At 33.1% G+C, this 19307-nt stretch overlaps 1 protein-coding gene across 1 annotated transcript; it reads right to left on the bottom strand.

Moving 5' to 3' along the window:
• Window positions 1-6635: 6635 nt before the first annotated feature.
• LOC127869635 (interferon-induced helicase C domain-containing protein 1-like) lies at window positions 6636-18973 on the bottom strand. Its single transcript, XM_052412291.1, has 13 exons — window positions 18898-18973; window positions 17604-17642; window positions 16937-16990; window positions 16625-16654; window positions 14084-14116; window positions 13865-13891; window positions 12091-12224; window positions 11047-11231; window positions 10489-10687; window positions 9553-9556; window positions 8556-8786; window positions 8200-8367; window positions 6636-7749 (listed from the first exon to the last, which is right to left on the bottom strand). The coding sequence occupies exons 1-13, from the start codon at window positions 18938-18940 to the stop codon at window positions 7133-7135; spliced, it is 1764 nt and encodes a 587-aa protein (XP_052268251.1). The 5' UTR covers window positions 18941-18973; the 3' UTR covers window positions 6636-7132.
• Window positions 18974-19307: the final 334 nt, after the last annotated feature.

Genomic DNA, 19307 nt, shown 5'->3' with positions numbered 1-19307 from the left:
TTTCTGGTGTTCTTACTGTACAGAGAACTCTTGTATCCATATTAGCCAAGATTATTTTCATGTGATTCAATCCTGTCGCATAACCCATGCTACCACCTTCTTCCAGAGATGCCATTAATCCAACAATCTACAAGATTCAATATTTGACATATACTTGTTGATCTATTTTGTCTGTTCTGTTCACTTGTATTTACCACTGCCAAATATGAGTTCTATAAAGCATACTTAAGTCAAGTAAAACAAAAACTTGTAAAGTAAGGACGAAGAATACCCTCGATTCCACATGTCGAAATATGAAGCAAGTTAAGACTATATAGTAGTACACTGAATATTCTCAGCAAAATGTTGTATAGTTATAATGATATTTAAGTGAATATTAAAAATTAGGGTCAAGTTATGACTCTAGGACCAGATTTTCTACAAATAACTTTGAGGATCACAGTGCGATCTTAGATATCAATTATTAAATAAGTGGTTTCAGATGAAAGAAGACAGACAGACAGACAGACAATATAAAATAGGACTTGACGTATAATAATCAATTAGTTATTTTCTTACTTGTGGTAGGTCAGTATTGACTTTTTTTAAAGCGAGATTATACGATTTTGTCAAATATAAATAAATTTATATAAAATGTGTAAAAAACTTATAATATATATATCAATATAAAATTTAAAAAAGTTCAGAAGAACATTTGTCGAAAAATGCGAAATAAGTCAGATATTTAATTCTGAAATCGAAAACGGCTGTACAGTCGAATTCGCCAGCATGTATATCATGCATGTACGATGTGAATATAAACTTAGTTTAACGGTTTATTTTAAATTCCTGCAAGGATAAATATTCATACGACACACGAACACTAACTCTAGTCCAAATAAAAAGACGAATGCTTCGGGTATTGTAGGAAAATTTGTTCGTCACAATCGGCTCGGGGCTCTAATTTGTCTGTGCTGCATTTTATGAAATTCGTATTTAATGTATAATTTTTCTTGCCTATTTTCTGACATTGTGACATATTTTATCAATATATTACAATTTAACACATATAAAAAATCGTTTAATCTCGCTTTAAGTCGATATAATTGCGCATGATCACATTGTACATGAGGTCGTTGTTTGTATGGTGACACTCGTCAATTACAATCAACGAGAACTCTCTCACACTGGGTATGAGTTTCGCATTTAAAGCATTCACCAAAAGTTGTGCTGTCGTGACTATAATGTTTCGTCTGAATATCACACGAAAAATAAATTATTAACACAATTAATTATTTATTAAGAACAAGAGGTAAAGATATAGAAACAATGTATATATCATTTACCGACCGACTAAAATTATAAGCCTTTTAATTCCGAAAATTTAAATAAGCAGTAACGAAACAACAGATCATTACCACAGTATCGGATACCATAACCACATCGTTTTAAACACAGATAAAGTATGTTCCATCAATTCTTATAATATTGTATTGTGGAAAAAAAACACATGTTAACAGCTATGATGAATTGCGAGTATTATGTAACCTGAACATTAGATCAAGGTAACGGTAGAGTGTGATGGTCCTTTGGACACATTTTGGTTTCTTAAAAACAACTACGGTAAAAAATATCAAGTGTTGTTGCTATAAGAAACGGGCAATCCAGAAAAACAATGACTTGTTATTAATTAAAGTTGCATCCTATGGGGGATTTGGGTTTGTAATAGGCAATAATTGAGTACAAATACGAGTCCTCTGACGAGATTTCATCCATGGTATCGAGTTCGAGCTTCTTAATACCGCTAGCAACTTGAATACATTTATGGACTAAAGTCAAAACCGTGCGCTTACGGTTCAACATTAAATTTGAATGGTCGAGACAATGTTGCAGACGCACTGTTGCGACTTCCGCTCAAGCATAGTTCTAGAAAAATAGTGTAGATGGCAATAAATGCATTACATTTGTTGCGCGAGAAGCAACAGCCAGTACTATGACCACTCGAGAAATAGATGAGGTATCATTTCGTGATGATTAAATAAGCAGATTACGAGATAGCGTGACCTACGGACGTGGGATAAATACGAGCAAAATCAGTCCATACATATCAAAGATTAACTGTGTGTAATTGGTTACTCAGTACAAAAGTGTTCGCGAATCGTTGTTCCGCGAGAATTGACATCTCGCCTGGACGATGATCGCTCCGCCCACTTAGTCACTGGATTAGCGGTTAGAAAACCTAACACCAAAGTGACCTTTTTGCCTACAGATTGCCTATAGATAACGCGATATTCCGGATGATTTTTATGGACTTTATTTTACCCTATATTACACTGGTAAAATGGGTTTGTGTCATACATGTTTTATGCACATGCAACGGATATTTCGGTTCAGTAAATTGAACGCGCTCCCAATCGCTTGCGCGCTTAACACAATCGAGCCTGTTACTACGTGTAAAGGTGGTATTATTAATAAATTAACGCTTCTACACTGGTATTTACCCATGTGATTTACGAAAATACTAACGAAATATTTTGTCCAAATGTATTTGACACGAATAGCGCTCATAACTGGAATTTAGTTAAGTTTAACATGCTTTCTGACGCCGAGCGGGTACTGAAATCCCCTATGTTATTGCGTATAAAAGTGATATTGATATTAATAATATTAAACTTTGCTTATGTGCCATTTATCAATCATTATAAATTGCAAGTGTAGAACAACACAACGTAGGCATCGATACGTTTTTATTGAAATCGTAACATAACATATTTATAACTTGTTTCTGACATGAACATCGATTTATAACGTTGATTTCGTCAAGTTACGCAACTACCACTAGTCCCTGTTAGTTCACATACACGTGTTATAATTCATACTTAATATTGCTTATATTACATTTTCAGTGTCTGAAATCAATTGATTTTCTGTAAGGGGGATTTTGGTAATTTTGGTAAATCTACACATTGAAGCTTCCACTCGCACTTGTCAAGACCACATTTTCGCGTTTGAATTGTATAAATATGGCTGGGAATGAGATTTTGACCCATATGGCGCTGACGTCGTTTCCGAGCAAAAATGACTTTAACTTGTTACTACCTTTTTGCGTACTTTGTCAACCCACTTCTTGCGATAAAACAATAGTGCAACTTGAGCTTACCAAGTTTACATCTTACTGCCAATTTGGACATTGTGTGGATGATAATATGGACAATATATTGTGTTGTGATTGACTGTTTTTAACAGATAAAGTGTTTTGTTCCAGACTAACAGGTCATTTTTATCAAGGAATAACAAAAATACAATTTTATTGATAAGCATAAATTTGTAGTACATAATATCAACGATGTGTATCTTATATTGTTTTTAACAGTCTGTCAACCATAAGTAAACATATTACACATGTTAAGAATGTTGAGGGAATATAATGTATACATTTTTGTTGTTTTTGCAAACTAAGTCAGGTATATAAAATCTGTTTTATGATAAATGATGCACAGCTCACTCATAGTTATCTCACTACAAAATATTCGGTACAGCATAATAAATACATTGTATTGTATGTCTGGTAGGTGTTCTGAAAATAATATCACCAATACTGTTGTAGTTCATATTGGCATCAATGTATGTGACGCAAACATATGTATTCATGTTATGTGTACATGTATATTATTTTTCAACGGTAAACGAAAATTGTGTTGTGTTTAGTTCAATCTATGAAGACGTGTGCCATTAAATATGTAGTGCTCATTGCTATATTTTTTTTTAGTTGAAAATCATGTTTTGAACCTCTACATATGAAATGAATCAATTCTGTTTTCTATCTACACCTATGCAAAGATTAACAATAATATTAACTATTAATATATTGTTGATAACAAAAATCATGTATATGCAATTGACAATTTACTGTTTCCATATCAACTGTTAACTTAATTAATTTTGTCTAATTAATTTTATCAATCGTTTAATAAAATAGAATTGCTAAATAAATAAAAAAAAGTCTGGCAGTATAGATGCACAACACAAATTGTATTATGAGCAGTTATTCATTTTAGTTCCAAGTTCGTTCCTATACATAATGTTAAATTTCTGAATACACACCTATTTCAAGAAAATGTGCATACTTTTTAAAATTATAAACATGTCTATGATGTTCGATATCCGTCTAGGGCATTTTTTATTTTAATTTGCTGGTATGTCTTTGTCTTAAATTCTTTAAAATGGTAATATATATATATATATATATATATATATATATATATATATATATATATATATATATATTGATTGTCAGATGTATCACTTTCATTATATATGCTTAACTGAAAACGTCATGTTTTTACCAGATGGGTCAAAATCTCGTTCCCAGCAACAAATTAAATTCCTCTAACTTATCTATCTGGATACCGACTGTCCGAGTAACATAGACCTTACTTACACCGTTCCTATTTATTTCATTTTCTATTTTGTTCGAACAAAATAAACGAAACTCGATGAATACATGAGAACTATGCATTCGGCTTGTCTAGAAAATGGCGGACAGGTCGTTAGCAACCGGTGCGCCCGATTTATCGATCGCTGATTGGTCGATCGATATTTAGATAAGAATCAGATTGACAGCTGGCGAGATGCGAACAAACGCGTTTTTGACTTAGGTCAGGTGGGTCATCCATCAATCGTGTCGAGGAAAAGCAACTTGAAAACCAAAGTATGTTGGCCGGTTATCGATAAAAAAAATGAAAATTACTGTGAGACGTCTTAGGGCCGTCAGTTGGTAAACCAGTCAACAAATCCCAAACCGTTGACGAAAACCGAGCTCTCAAGTGCCCCAAGGAAATATTTAGCTGCGGAAGTATTAGGGCCTGGGTGATTACAATTTGTATGTGTCGACTATTACAGTAGATATGTTGAGCTTGAGGTCACCAAAGTAATAACGAGCGGCGCAAAACTAGTGTCAATCTTTGAAAATGGTGTTTGACGCATGTATTGCCATTATCTCTTCTTACAGACAATACTAGAAGTTGTGTTGCGAGCATTTCGAAAACTATGAATATAATGAATTGAACAAAGGCGAAATACCCCCAGGCGGCCAACTAATGAGCAATCTGTATCATGTTCGAGAAAAGACGCAGATAAAGGTTCGAAAACATGCATGAACAATTCAATAATTTTAAACTGGTGTAGATGAATCGCTAATTTATATAGTAATTGAATATATTGTTTAGTAAAGACAACACGCGTGATGCTTGCCCCGCGGATGCTAGTAAATTTCAATTATTCTAACATGTGAAGCGGGTATCAAATGGCCTACAACGTGGATTTAGTAAATGGTCAGTTTGGTTGCTCGTTAGTGTCAAACGGACGATTTATGGGAAGTGTTTGAGAAAATAACACGTACTAGCAGCATGTTGTTTTATCGTCATGGTTAAAATGTTTTCATTTGACAATGTGGTGATTTATTTTGATAAACTTTGTCCAAATGTTTGATAAATGCATGGTGTAATTTGTTATTATGAATTGCGTGTGAATGTATGGGTTAATGTTTTAGTATGCACATGTAGATAATTCATTAATTAGGAGGGATTGAAGTCTAACGTGCACTGGCCACGCCTACTTGCTGCGCACGCCAAGAAACCAATGCCTCTGCGATTACACGTACAGCGGGAGTTTGGTTTGTATGCCTGAAGAGTGCGGATGTACTTTAAAAAGTAGAACTGTCAATTGTATTTGAGCCTTTAATGTTCATCCTTAAATGGTGTTAAACAGTGTAATATGTAAAAGAAACACTACAAAGACCTAACTATGCAAAGACTTAAATGAAATATGTTCATACTGACATATTTTCATACAATACAAACACAAATAATAAAATACATAATTTTATTTATAACTCTACAACAACAATCAACTTCTTTTTATCTTACGCATTAACGTTTTGCACAAAAATAGTAACATGAACACAACGAAGATGAACAAGGCAAAATACTTTTATAATCTTTACTTCATACACATAACAATTTGATTGCACACATTTCTTAATCAACACGATAATAATGTAAAGATAGAAAAGGACGCATATATCTCTAGATAAAAAGTAACTAACTCTAGAACAATATATCACACGTGAGCATGCAACCATAGAGATATATCACAAACTGTGCCTCAACATAAGTGAAAGTTCACTAGTTCTAATTCAATAAATACATTTGTTTCGAGATACATAACGTTAAACAATTTAATCTGCGACACTTAATGTCAGACATGTATTTTTGGCTCCGGTACCTAAGAACTTACAAATGATTAGATAACAAAAGTCAGTTCTAACAGACATCTAATAGACTAAACCAAAATACAATTATCAAACAAGCCGCATTGAAACTGGACAAATAATAAAGATGTAGAACATTTCAATGGTATTGCTATCTATACGCAAAGGTGGGTGATACCCCTATTAAATCGGCGAGTACATGGGGTATATACTCCGTAAGTAGAATTTGTAAACAGTGGTTATTCCATAATTGAATGCGTTTCTAACAGATTTTTTTTTTTAAATCAAATTGTCGACGCCATTTACTCTCAATATAATTGATACCGATTTTAATATCAATTGTATTAGTTTCTGTGGCTTATGGGATTAAACAGTAAGATCAGAAGAGTAGTCAAAAAGTATTATTAATACATGTATATGCATCAGTAAAACAGACGGATGATATCGAATGTGGACGACTGTTCAAATAAAATGAAACTAGAAAAAAAAACAACTACGAAGATTGCGAGAACAACAGGATCAAATTCGCTAACGCAAAATATACAGCAAGAATATCTGTAAACTGATTCGTGCTTCTCAATACAATGGGTCCAGTTATTTGAATGCAATTTTATCTTCAGATCAAAGACATCGAAATAACAAGCTAGACATCATAAAACATGTTTCTTGAATTGTTCACATTAGCTTCTTCTAACCATCCAAATAACACATTGTGCACTATAAATCAATTTCCATTATTTTCAATTTACCGACATTTATCCGATCTGATAGCACACAAAAAAAACGTGCGACGGAATGACGGGCGAGCAAAATGCAAATAATTTGCTCACATATCACGTATGCAAGTATACATTGTTTACACAAAATTATTCAACCGGTCAGCTATACATCTCTAAGATCATCAAATGTGAAATCAGCTATTTTACAAGGAACGTTCTTCCATACTTTGTATGATTTCCCAGTGCCATCTGGATTAACGACTCGAAACGCTTTCAGTGAAATCAATGGAAAGTCAATGTACTTATACTTAAAAAACGTACAGATAACTCCTAACTTTAACTGGCAACTGACATTAGCGCAATACACCTGCCCGCCGTATTCTAAACCTTCTGGTTCTACAAAATATGGAGCGTCACGCTCCAGTCTGAGTCTTTCGTCAGCGTCTGGATCAGTTATAATATGATGAACGCCCATGATGCATTTTATGTCGTCTGACCTGCAAATAAACGCACTGCAGTTTAAGCATTGGAATTGCACTTGGTTGACCATGTTCAAGCGTCTTCTCTCTTTTTCTCGGTCACGTTCTTCTTTCATCTCCGTTTGTATCGTGAGAAGCTCATTTTCCCAAAGATTGACACGATCATCTATGAATGCCTGCAAGTGCGGTACAATCGGATTCATAAGCTCCTCGCAACGGTGATTCTCTTCTTCTTTATCAAGTATCCACGATCCCTCTTCCGATATCACAAGATATCGACTGAAATCAGTCCGAACGCGGCCTAACAAAACAATCAAAACACAATGAACGACAAACACAACCAACGTTTAACAAGAGCAAGTAAATGTGTATCATCAGATATCATTTGACAACAGAACTTTTCTCGCATTGTTGGTAAATCACACTTTGTCAAATGTAAGGATTTTAAATCGAAGAGATAACATTAACAATATTCAAAGTTTACGTAATATAGCTGTACAACAAGTATTCACAGTTTACCCAATATACATATAAAATATTAAAGCACGTTTACATTTATAGAGTAAACACTTATCTAGGATGAGGGGGAGAAGTTTACTAACGAAGAAGACACGGTTTAAATCCTTTCAAATTCCCATTTTATATTAACTATAATTGAGTTAAACAACAATTGATGCAATACTATGTCAGCGGTGCTTGTTCATATAGATGAAATGATTTTTTAAATATATTATTTTATAGAGAAACATACCTATGGATTGACGGCGCACAATTTCGTTGGTGACGTGCTCATAACGGATCACGAGGTTACACTTACGGATATCAAGTCCTTCTTCTGCAACCGACGTTGCTATAATCACCTTGTGACGACCGCCTTTGAAATATTCCAGAGCATCCTTCTGTTTACATTTGGTCATACCTGAAATGGGGTTAAAACCTTAACAATGGCAGACATAAAAAATAACAAGGTAAGTATCATCCCTTGTATCCAACCACACAAATGTGATAAATGCGGAATTGTTTACAACGCTTGGTATGTTCCAATCAAGCATATTCATTATTCAACATTAACGTCAATTGAAATGACTAAAATTAAAAGGTATTTACTTCCTTTCGAAGTTGCCACATTTTGACCAACAAACTCGGATGCGTGTAAGATTTTCAAATTGTCCGTCTCGTTAATCCAGCTTACAAGTGCCTTTGCGAGTTCACGGGTTTTCACAGATATGATTCCTCTGGAAGTGTTGTCAGCAACGAGCACGTCTTGTAGAATTTGTCCCATTTTAACTAATTTTGGGTTTTCAGGTTCATCATCAAAGCACTCCGAAAACATCATTCCTTTAAGTATATAATTGATCATTATTATGATGGACCGAAAAACTCATATGACTACTGACAGTGATAAAAGTCATACCGCTGTGAAAGGTTTGAACATAATAGTAATTTAAAATAAATTTTTTCGCATGTAATAATAGTAATTTAAAATAATTTTTTCCGCATGTAATTTTTGGATGTGTATTATTTTTAACAAAGATACGTGTTTTAAGTTTTAAATTCATGTACACTATAAAAAGAAGAGGTCCGCTGTGCAAATAGATATTTTGACATATTTTATGTATTCTTATAATACTTAAAGATCATCGTATCAAATTTCGCATACGAACATTAACAACATATTTTCGCTTAAGTGCGTTATTTGGATACACAGCGTGTACTAGGAAGTTGTGCAATTCATTTCAGGAATTTTAAAGTATTGTTAATTTGTCTTGACGAGTTCATAGTCATTTTATGTTAAAGTAAAGTAACAGTAAAAACCGAGCCCTTTCCCATAATAGCGCTACTCAATTTAACAACATAAAGGGTGTTTTTATAACATGGTTTTATAATGCATTTCTACTATCGCTATTGTGTTATATTTTTATTTTATTATCAGTATTCAAACGAGATACACATATTATCGTAGAAATTAATCAGTCTAGCGTTTGTCTTAACGTGTTCAGGCACTTATAGTAACCACAGGTAATTATTTTCTTGGACCTAATGACTTAATTTTTCACCTCCGTTGACACATCTCCAAACTAAACCGAGATATCATTGTGGCTACTTTTCTGACAAAATCTCATGAAGCTCTCTAGAGTAATCAAAAGCTTTTTAATTTGACCTAGAGACACACATTTGATCGAATGCCACCCAGTTCCGAACTCGGACGAGATATCGTTGATACAAATGTCCGGGGCCCGTATTAACCAAACAATTCTTTGACTTAAGTCTAAGAATAAAGAAAATTCTTTAAATTAGAATATTCAAGAATTTCTTTAATATTGAGTCAAACTCTGCAGTAAACACCTCTATCTATATTATTCTTCATATAGAACATTTTGTTAATGACATAATCACTAGTGGAAGCCTGTATATATTCAAACACTGAACACATTTTTCTTGGTTCTAAGTCTATTCTTTATTCTTAAGTCTAAGAATCGGTTGGTGAATACGGGCCCTGACCACAATTCATGAAGATTTGGCAATAAGTATTACCTCTAGAGTGTTCACAATTTTAACCACCAGGTCTTTTGGTGGCAATTTTTTTCAATTGGACTGAAACCACTTTCGAAATCGGCCAAAACATCACTAAAACAAAATGTTCTGAGCAATTTGAAGGCTGATTTGGCAAAACAAAGGTGCCTTATAACTTAATTATTCACCAGATTGTACAATGGCAATTAAAGGCAAACTGAACCGCCCCAAGAGGTCGTGTTTTTTTTTAAAGAACCGGAACAAATTTCCGACAAGGTAGATATATCATCAAACGAAACGTACTGAGAAAATTTCATGAAGATCGGGCGGAAAATAAGACAATCTTATACTCTAACCATATAATGAAAACTGCCCTTCCCCATTTGAACCTTGGTTTTTAAAGGACCAGAACCATTTTCGAACCCGACCGAAATATCATTTAGAAAAATATTCTGAGCAACGATAAAAGCTTCCCATGAGAACATTGAGCCCAGAAGAGCTAATACCGTACAGAAAGCATCAATACCTGTGGCAATCCAGCGACATCGGTACCAGGTTGCAACTTCATTTCGATGTATTTCCACAAAATCTCGTTGTACCTGTGTTGCTGATTCGAGTGGTGGCACTCATCAAACACGATAAGCGAGAACTGTGTAAGACTTTGAATTTGACCAGTTTTAAGGGCGTTCACCAACACTTGTGCTGTCACCACAAAAATGTCACGACTAAAAACACACAATAAGTAAGAATGCCATTTCTTCATTTTATGGACAACAAAGTCTGCGCTAATTTTCCCACCAGTGTATTCAATCTGTATTAAATTTACGCCAAAATTTGATAATACAAAGACCATAATCAACGCCCGTTTTTAAGCATTTTTTCATATATTATTTCATACGATCAATTATTTCTATAGGTTATTACATAAATAAAGTATGCAATGCGCCCGTATTGGCACACCTTCGGCAGTATTTAATTAAAAAGCCATGGATAATAGAGATAATGAACTCAAATCTACCGAAATACGATGGAGAAAAAGAAAAGAGAACGTAAAATGCGCGGCAAGCTCACACCAAATTAGTACCTTGCAAGAAAGTCCCAGAGGTATTGCTGCTTATCCCGCTGGACACTTCCGGTAAACACTTTGGTTCTATATGCAGGCAGTTTCTTCGCAAACAATTTGCCTTGCTGAAAAGCTAGTGCCTCGTTCTCAACCACGAAAATTACTTTTGCAAGTAGAGCTTGCGCCTTTTGTCTACGGAGATGAACCTGATGAAAATTCAGATAGTAGACCTTTTCAATGTATGGATTATTTGGCTATTTTCAAAAATAGAAGGTTATGTTTTTCTTGCCTGTATCTTATATTATACCGTTTAAAGTAGCATCATATTAATGTTTGTACTAAATGGGAGTGATTTATTTGTATGCCTTCCCCCGACACACAAAGGTTGAGTCATACACAAATGAATAGATCATCGTGCGTTCATCTGTACCTTAGTATGTCCCTAAATGTTTGTATTCTGTTAGGACTAGACATTTATCTATTGCTCGGGTAATATTTAAATACTATTCACAAATTACCACTGTTTTATGTGTAACACGCAGCTCCTGTGTAGCTCAACGGTCGATTCTCACACGCATAATCTGTGTCACTAGCTTACATGCCAGTGATAATTTGAGGTCAAATAATAAAATGGGCTGTATTTTAACACAAAATAGTTTTTTTCAAGACATTTTATGTTTGCAATACACCCTAAATCGGTATAGTAACATGTATCGTAAAGTAATCCGTGACCAGGGCAAATCATTTCACAAATCAGCTATTTGTTTGTCTTTATATGTTTACCTTTAGACATTGTCTTGAATCAAACTATTTTCAACATTTTTTATTGTTAATAAACATAGTGGTCGTCTGATAAATAAAAGATAAGTTTGATGGAAACGTTACTGCAAGTAATATGTTCCAATTTCGCAACCATCTTGCTTACAATGTAACCGATTTTGCAAATTTACAAATGTACATAATACATGTCAGTAACAGTTTTTACTGACTCATGAGGTAAATAATCTTACTATGCAGCTCGATATTGCATGTGTAATACTAACATATGTTTCAAATTAAACTTACTTGCATTATACGGCTGCCCACGTACGTTTTCCCAGAGTTTGTGGGAGCCATTATGACTACGCTTTCGCCCTCACAGCCCTCTCTTGCTAACTCCTTTTGATATTCAAACAATTCAACGTCGTTGTCTTCCTTTCCTTTATCAATCGCATCAACATATTAAATATTAAAAATAATTTACCCGCCTAACATCTGTCAACTTCTGTTGAAAAACAAAAACATGTAAGAGCACGAACCAAGCAGTTATAAATACGTGTGAATTGTACTTGTAATGTATTTCAAATCGTCTCAACAAATATATTTGCATTCAGTATAAAATTGATTTGATAATTCATACAACTTTGACCTTGATTATGTGTTATATACAAAAAGTGAAACCCCTAATAAATCATATTGCCACGAGGTCTTTAATGGATGGTAAGTAACAAATTGCCTAACAATAAGTCATCGGAATCAAACACATGGGTCTTAAATCACGAACGTACTTAAGTCATTATTCTGACTTATTTCTAATTTTTACGTATATATGAGATAAGCTTAAACATCGTGCACAACTTTTTGTACCCAAATGTCTTTTTTAGTTTTGAGTTTAACTCAACCATGAGTTTAAGCTTTAATATGTAAGTCTACTTATTGCTTAGTTTTGATGTTGTGTACTGATCGACATTCCGAGTTCTCAGCTGAGTGAAAACTCAAAACTCATCTTCTGGATTTAGCTTAAAAAACTTAAGAATGTTCTTGATACCAGACTAAACGCAAATACAAGTTAAAAAACGGAGATCACTGACTCGGAATAGTAGATCGAAGCATAGCAGTTGGGGAATGATTGTTCATAAAAAATGAAAAATAAAAGTATTGCCAACAAAATACCCGTCTCTATGTTGATCTCTTTCGCTTCATCATCTTCGTCTGAAGATGATGCAAATATATATTTAATAATAGCCCACACGTAATCAAGCGTAAATTTAAACCAGCTTAATAAACCTACGGAATCTATATGCGCGCGTACACAGGTAAGTCATGCTTATAATACCTGCAGTGATTTTTATATTTGTTAACAAAAATCATATTAATATAATTTCAACGCTAACAATTAAAACAATATGAAAACAAGTTGACGGATTTATACTACAGCAGAATACAAAGATGCATTTCAACGTTTAGATTGGCAGCCAATATAATACTTTTGAACGTGGAGAAAACAAGATAATATCCGCATTTGTGTTGTACAAGTCACCTGTTAAAATAAATTAGCTTGGCATTTAGAAAATTAAATGGGAGAAATCAATAAGTAATATGTTTGAGTAATCAATTCCAGAAGAATTTACCATCGTCCATCTGCGACAGTTTTGAGTTTTATATAGGATAAAATCCATGCATTTTTTTTACGTAAACACATCTACGGATCCATCTTTTCTGACCGTGACCTTTTTTGCATAGGTTTATATATACGTTCAATAAGATAGGGCCAAGAAGACTCAAACGGAGACGGGCATAGTATGAATGCATATTTGAAGACCGAGTTATAGCTCAATAAATAACGTTTTTAATAGACAAATATTCATGTTTTTACTTTACTTTGAAAAATAGTTCACGTAATTACACCGAAAAAAATCATATATATTGCATTTTTCGTCAGGCTGAGTTTTAGAACAATCAAGTGCACAAAATATTGCTCAATCAATCTATTGGCGTTAATATTTCAAAATCTCATGCATATTTAGTATCCGAATATCATAGCTGTTTTATTAATGTCAAGTAAACAAAACTACCTTACCTTTCATATACATGTATCTTTCAAATGCTAAAATAAAAAAAGCACTGAACCAGTCCAGCATATATATGAACGACAAATACACAAAAATAAAAACAAACACACTTACTGTAAGATAAAAAGTCATTTTAAAATGAATGAATACATTAAAAAAATATCATTAGAAACACAAATACAAACAATATAAATATTTCTATCCCTTTAGTATACCAAAAGAATTACCTGTGAGAAGCTCTTTCGTTCCCAATTCTTTGTCTGGAATCAGAACAAATACATCCCACTATACCGTGTGGCTTAACGAGCTATATCATCGGCTAGCCTTTACATTAATTATCTCAATTGGTATTAGGCAAATATAAATTACAACCATGCACATGCCTCTTGGTTACAACCCTTACTTTAATCGTAATTTTGTTAATCACTCATACACTTAATCAATAGCTTAAAAACCACACATGTTATCTCACTGACAAAGCAAGAACTCACAATGTGAGAAAATAAAAAATAAATTATACAAAGCCTATTTCAATACAATAAAGTTGGGTTAAAGTCGAGTTGTAATAATCACATCAGTTAAAATAACTAGGAATACAGAATTGGTGTTAAGTGTACTAAATAATGTTTTGTACAAAACAAAACTTGAATAAACTATGCGTAATCATAAAAATGGTGACTTATTGAAAGCAAGCTTAGTAGAATAAAATTGTCGATATTTGTCATACTGGTCGGTAAATAGTCCAAAATTTTGCTGAGGCTTTCGATTCGCATCCTTTTACCTTGAGGAAATTGTTACCTACGTTCTGGATAAGTACTGAATATATGACTGTACAGTGTCTTGAGCAACAAGAATGCCCTCAACGTAATTTTGATATAAATATATGTTATATTTGTACTTATATGAATTGCAGAACTTTAAATACTCAAAGTCAACGAATGTTACGTAAAATAAAGTAAACCCATAAAAATTAGTGTTCCTTATAGATAAAGCAAAGAAGTCAACGCTAGATGTGGTATGGTAACATAGATTGAACGAATTACAAAATACTCGTTTTTATTTGTTGTGTCATTATATATTCCTTGTCAATTTCCCGCGACGATATCCGAACATTGACGGGCAAACGCGAGATTGGCTTCGGGCAGCGTCGGAAGCACGGCGTAGTCCTAATGAGCTGCCCAAAGCTAATCTCGGGTCGGTTATAATAAACTATGTCAATACACATTTTTCTAGATCGGTATAAAGAGGACAGACAATTACAGAAACTCTTTTCCGATATCATTTGAGCTGCATATACCATATTTACGTTCGTTTTGGGGAATATTTATATGTCTCGAAAATTCAATTAAACTTATCAGGGCAATCACATCTGTCAGATTACACTTCCGTACTTCCATTAAGAGAGTGTCTTTCATAAATCGACACATTTGTTTAAAATTGGACTGAATGTAAAAAAGATGCACTCAATTCATGATTTACCCGACTTGATATGATTTCTCTATCAATCACTCTCTCTTTTATAACATTTCATAAGTATAGTTAAGGTTGTGATTGTTGACCTAAATTTTGACTGACTAAACGGCTCTCATTGTGACATAACATCACGTTTATATTTATATTTATGTTTATTCATAATATTTAAACAAATGAGTAAACGAACAACGTTTAATATTATATATTTGCCAGTCGCCTTGACATTTAATTTTGATAGACAATTTTCGACCATGAGCAGAGCACAGTGAAAAAAGAAGAATATACTTGGGACATATTCGCGTCACATAATCTGTTATCATTTAATATTTAACTTGCGTACAAACATAACGCGTTTATCAAATACAAAATACTATTTTCGAGTGTAATTATTCTTAATGGTAAAAGAATAATAATCTTGTAAGAAAATTACAATTTATTTAAAACTTGAAAAAGCAACTATATTGGGGCTTTAATATCTAAAAACAATACTGTTATTTCATTCAGTATACTTATTGTTTGGTTTTCTTCAGAGTATAGCGTTTCACGGGAAAAAAACAGTAGGTAGTAAAAATTGATTGCTTGGTACGTTTTTATTATCAAAAATCGATTTCATACATGTTTTGGTAATTGTACTAATTGATATCTGTTTGGTTTCTTTTGGCGGTAAAGGTCCTTTTAAAATCAAATAAACGATATGATAAGCCATTGCGGCTTATCATAGGACATTCTTCAGTACGTGTTTGACACATTTCTAGTTTGTGGGTCGGGCTGAAAATGTGCATACGCAGCAGATAAATGTTGATTTTGATACATATAATTTATTTTCAGCGATATAAAGACAATAATTTCAGAATAATTTCAGTTTACGAACTAATTGAGATGTACAATTACATTCTCTATCAAATTATATTGCTTTACTGGAATACGTGTTTTTAATTTATTACACTAGTTTTGGAATTCTTTTCTAAACATGTGTGCAGGGAAAGCGTCGATGTTTACCCGTAAATCGCTGCTATGGTTTAAGATCGCCCTTTTTATTTCTTAAATGTTTTCCGCTTAGAATGCTCTTTAATAAAATGTATGGTTATGGGGGCTCAAAAGGTTTTACATTTTAGTGCATTAGGATTGGAATTTGTATATTGTCATAGTACATGACGGGCATGGAAGATTCCCTGGCGAGCACAAGATCTAATAGCAACGGATTTGAACGAGTGCACGTTAATTTTCAAATCTGTTTTTATAATGTAGCTGTTCATATTTTATTTCTTTTAATATAATTAAATTAATCGTATTACCCGGTAAAGACCGTGGGTCCTTGTCAACCTCTGAAATAAGCAATACACATACATTTTAACATAAGTGTAATATGGTGTTGGTTTCAACAGTATTTTTAATGTTTACAAATTTCAAATTTTATTAAACAGGGCATCCAGAAGTTAAACAACTATACTAAAATACATGTGAAAAAAAGTTCGTGTACTTATACGAAGCATAAGCCTTGCTTAGTTATGTAGGAGTAAACAAGACGTCATTACTCTTTAGTTAAAACATAAAAAATATTGTCTATATATAAACATTATTCGTGTATTCATGAACAATAACATTACCTTTTGCATATGTTTCGAGCAAAACCCTAATTTCATCTCTAAATTGAGCAAATACTGAAAAAAATGAAAGCAAACTTAAATTTTAAATTAAACCATTTAGTTACTACATTATGAATCATGGGAATTTCAAAAGTACATATTGATGACAACAGTACACGTGAATTACAACAGTACACATAAATAAATACGAACACATATTAAACAGGTTCTGTTATATATATGTACATGCGCATCCTTTGAACACATTTGTTACAACTTACAAAAAACTTACACGGTTATAACTATTCCATCATTTCGCTATATAAATGCTTTGTAAAATTATCTTTTTATTGAACGATAATTTTGAAGCGAAACAGCATAATAGTTGTACTAAATTAATAAACATATGTTTTCTTTATTTTTCTGAAATTTTGATTAATGAAGATGGTTATCTGGACCACTTGTGAGCTTCCTTTAACCAAAAAGGTCGGAAAATGTAATTGTATGCTTAAGATTTAAGCAATAGTTATTAATCTGGAAATTATTTTGAGAAAATGTGGATGGATACCAAAATATTGAACACGTCAATGACGAAACATGTTATTTAAATGTACATTTTAATTACCATATGATTATAAAGGTTTTGTTCCTCTGCATTGACATTTATTTTAATTATAACTATATTTACCTGGGAACAACCTCATTAGCTCCAAGGAAGGTTTCATATCTGTAGTATAATAGTATTTGTATAAAATAAACAGAACATACATTTGTGTTCCTTTATCTGTGATGAAGGTTAAATCTGTGCCGTATTATTAAACGTGCTCGAAAGAATGATAAGTTAAGTCTTTGCTTAATGTGCGAATTTAACATTAGTATTAAAAACATTAAGATGGATATGGTATTTGTAGATTTCAGTGTAAAACCGTGTTCTCAGTTCATGAGTTATCGTATTTTCACAGCTGACGAAGCAACTTTTGTTTTATTTGACAAAATAAAGACATTATACTACATAATGCATGTTTATTTGATTGAGCTTTATAAGATATATAAAACTTTGACTTATAAAAGGAGGTCTCATCAAAAAATTATTACTTACTACTGTAAAGCGAAAGACATAGCGCTAAAAATGTTCGCACTGTTGTCGCTTTATTAAGTTTTTATGGTTTTTTATTGTGCGTTTCCTTAAAAAAAACATAGTCAGCTAATTCTTATTAATAAAAAAAATGGACAGGAATCGTTCTCTAGAGGCAATCCGACACATCAAAATATCAAATATCTGGCGAAATATCCGTAAAAAAGGTTAAGTATCCTTCTTTCCTATTGTTTCATCCATTCCTATAGATTCATCCACCCCCTTATTTTGGCAATTATGACATATTTCTGAATAAACTTAAGTTAGTTATGCTTATTTTAAAAAAAATCTATAACATAGATGTTGTATTTTGGTTAAAAACATGTGAAATTTGAACTTTTTTAGGGAACAATTAAATTTAGGTAGAAATTAAGTAAAATCGGCTACACATGCTGTGTAAATATCACAGCAAATATTCACGTTTAAACAGTATTTTTGTGTTTATTAGTCTATACGAATATTTATTTAGTGATTTATATCCAAATTACTTACAAAGTTTTATGTTTTCCTATAAAAATGATGACTGAACAGATTAATAGGAAAGATACCAACACATCAGGGTTGCTAGGGTGCCCACGTAGAATTGGCCTGTTACTAAGGAAATACCTGCGTTGTGAATTATTTTGCCATACTTTTGTGGGGGAGATATAAGATGTTTAATTAAATGTCTCACTTGTGCTGAAAATCTTTTCATTCAGTAGAAAAAGTAAATTTCACTCGTAAGCGGCCGAATATACAGGAAAAGAGGCTATGTAGTTTTCGTACAATGTCTCGTTCCATAGAGTTAAATACATTTCTCATTTTATTTCCATGTTCGAGCATTTACCAAATTAAATGTGTTTCTTACCAACGAGATTGTTTTCATTTATATCAATATCAGTTGCTATCATCGAACGATAACATAGTCGAATGTAATCAGTTTGTGTCGGTGGAAAAGGGCTGACATGTGTCGATGTCTGAATTCACGATAAGATTATTCACATATAGTTTTCAAAAACAATTACTAAACTAGAGCTGCGTTACAGACGTTACGTATACCCCCACATGCTGCATTGACACAAAACATTTTGCATGCTGTGTTCACAAAACAAGAGAAGCTAATTTATGGCGATCTTATCAAAAAGCGTGGGGATATTGTGGCGTCTGTCCGTCTGTCTGCCCGTCCGTCCTGGCCACTATCTCCTCCTACACTATAAGCACTAGAACCTTGAAACTTACACACATGGTAGCTATGAGCATATGTGCGACCCTGCACTA

Source organism: Dreissena polymorpha, chromosome 2 (assembly GCF_020536995.1).
Source record: "Dreissena polymorpha isolate Duluth1 chromosome 2, UMN_Dpol_1.0, whole genome shotgun sequence".
Taxonomy (NCBI): domain Eukaryota; kingdom Metazoa; phylum Mollusca; class Bivalvia; order Myida; family Dreissenidae; genus Dreissena; species Dreissena polymorpha.
The sequence above is the reverse complement of the archived record's forward strand: the minus strand, read 5'-3'. Positions and strand labels throughout refer to the sequence as shown.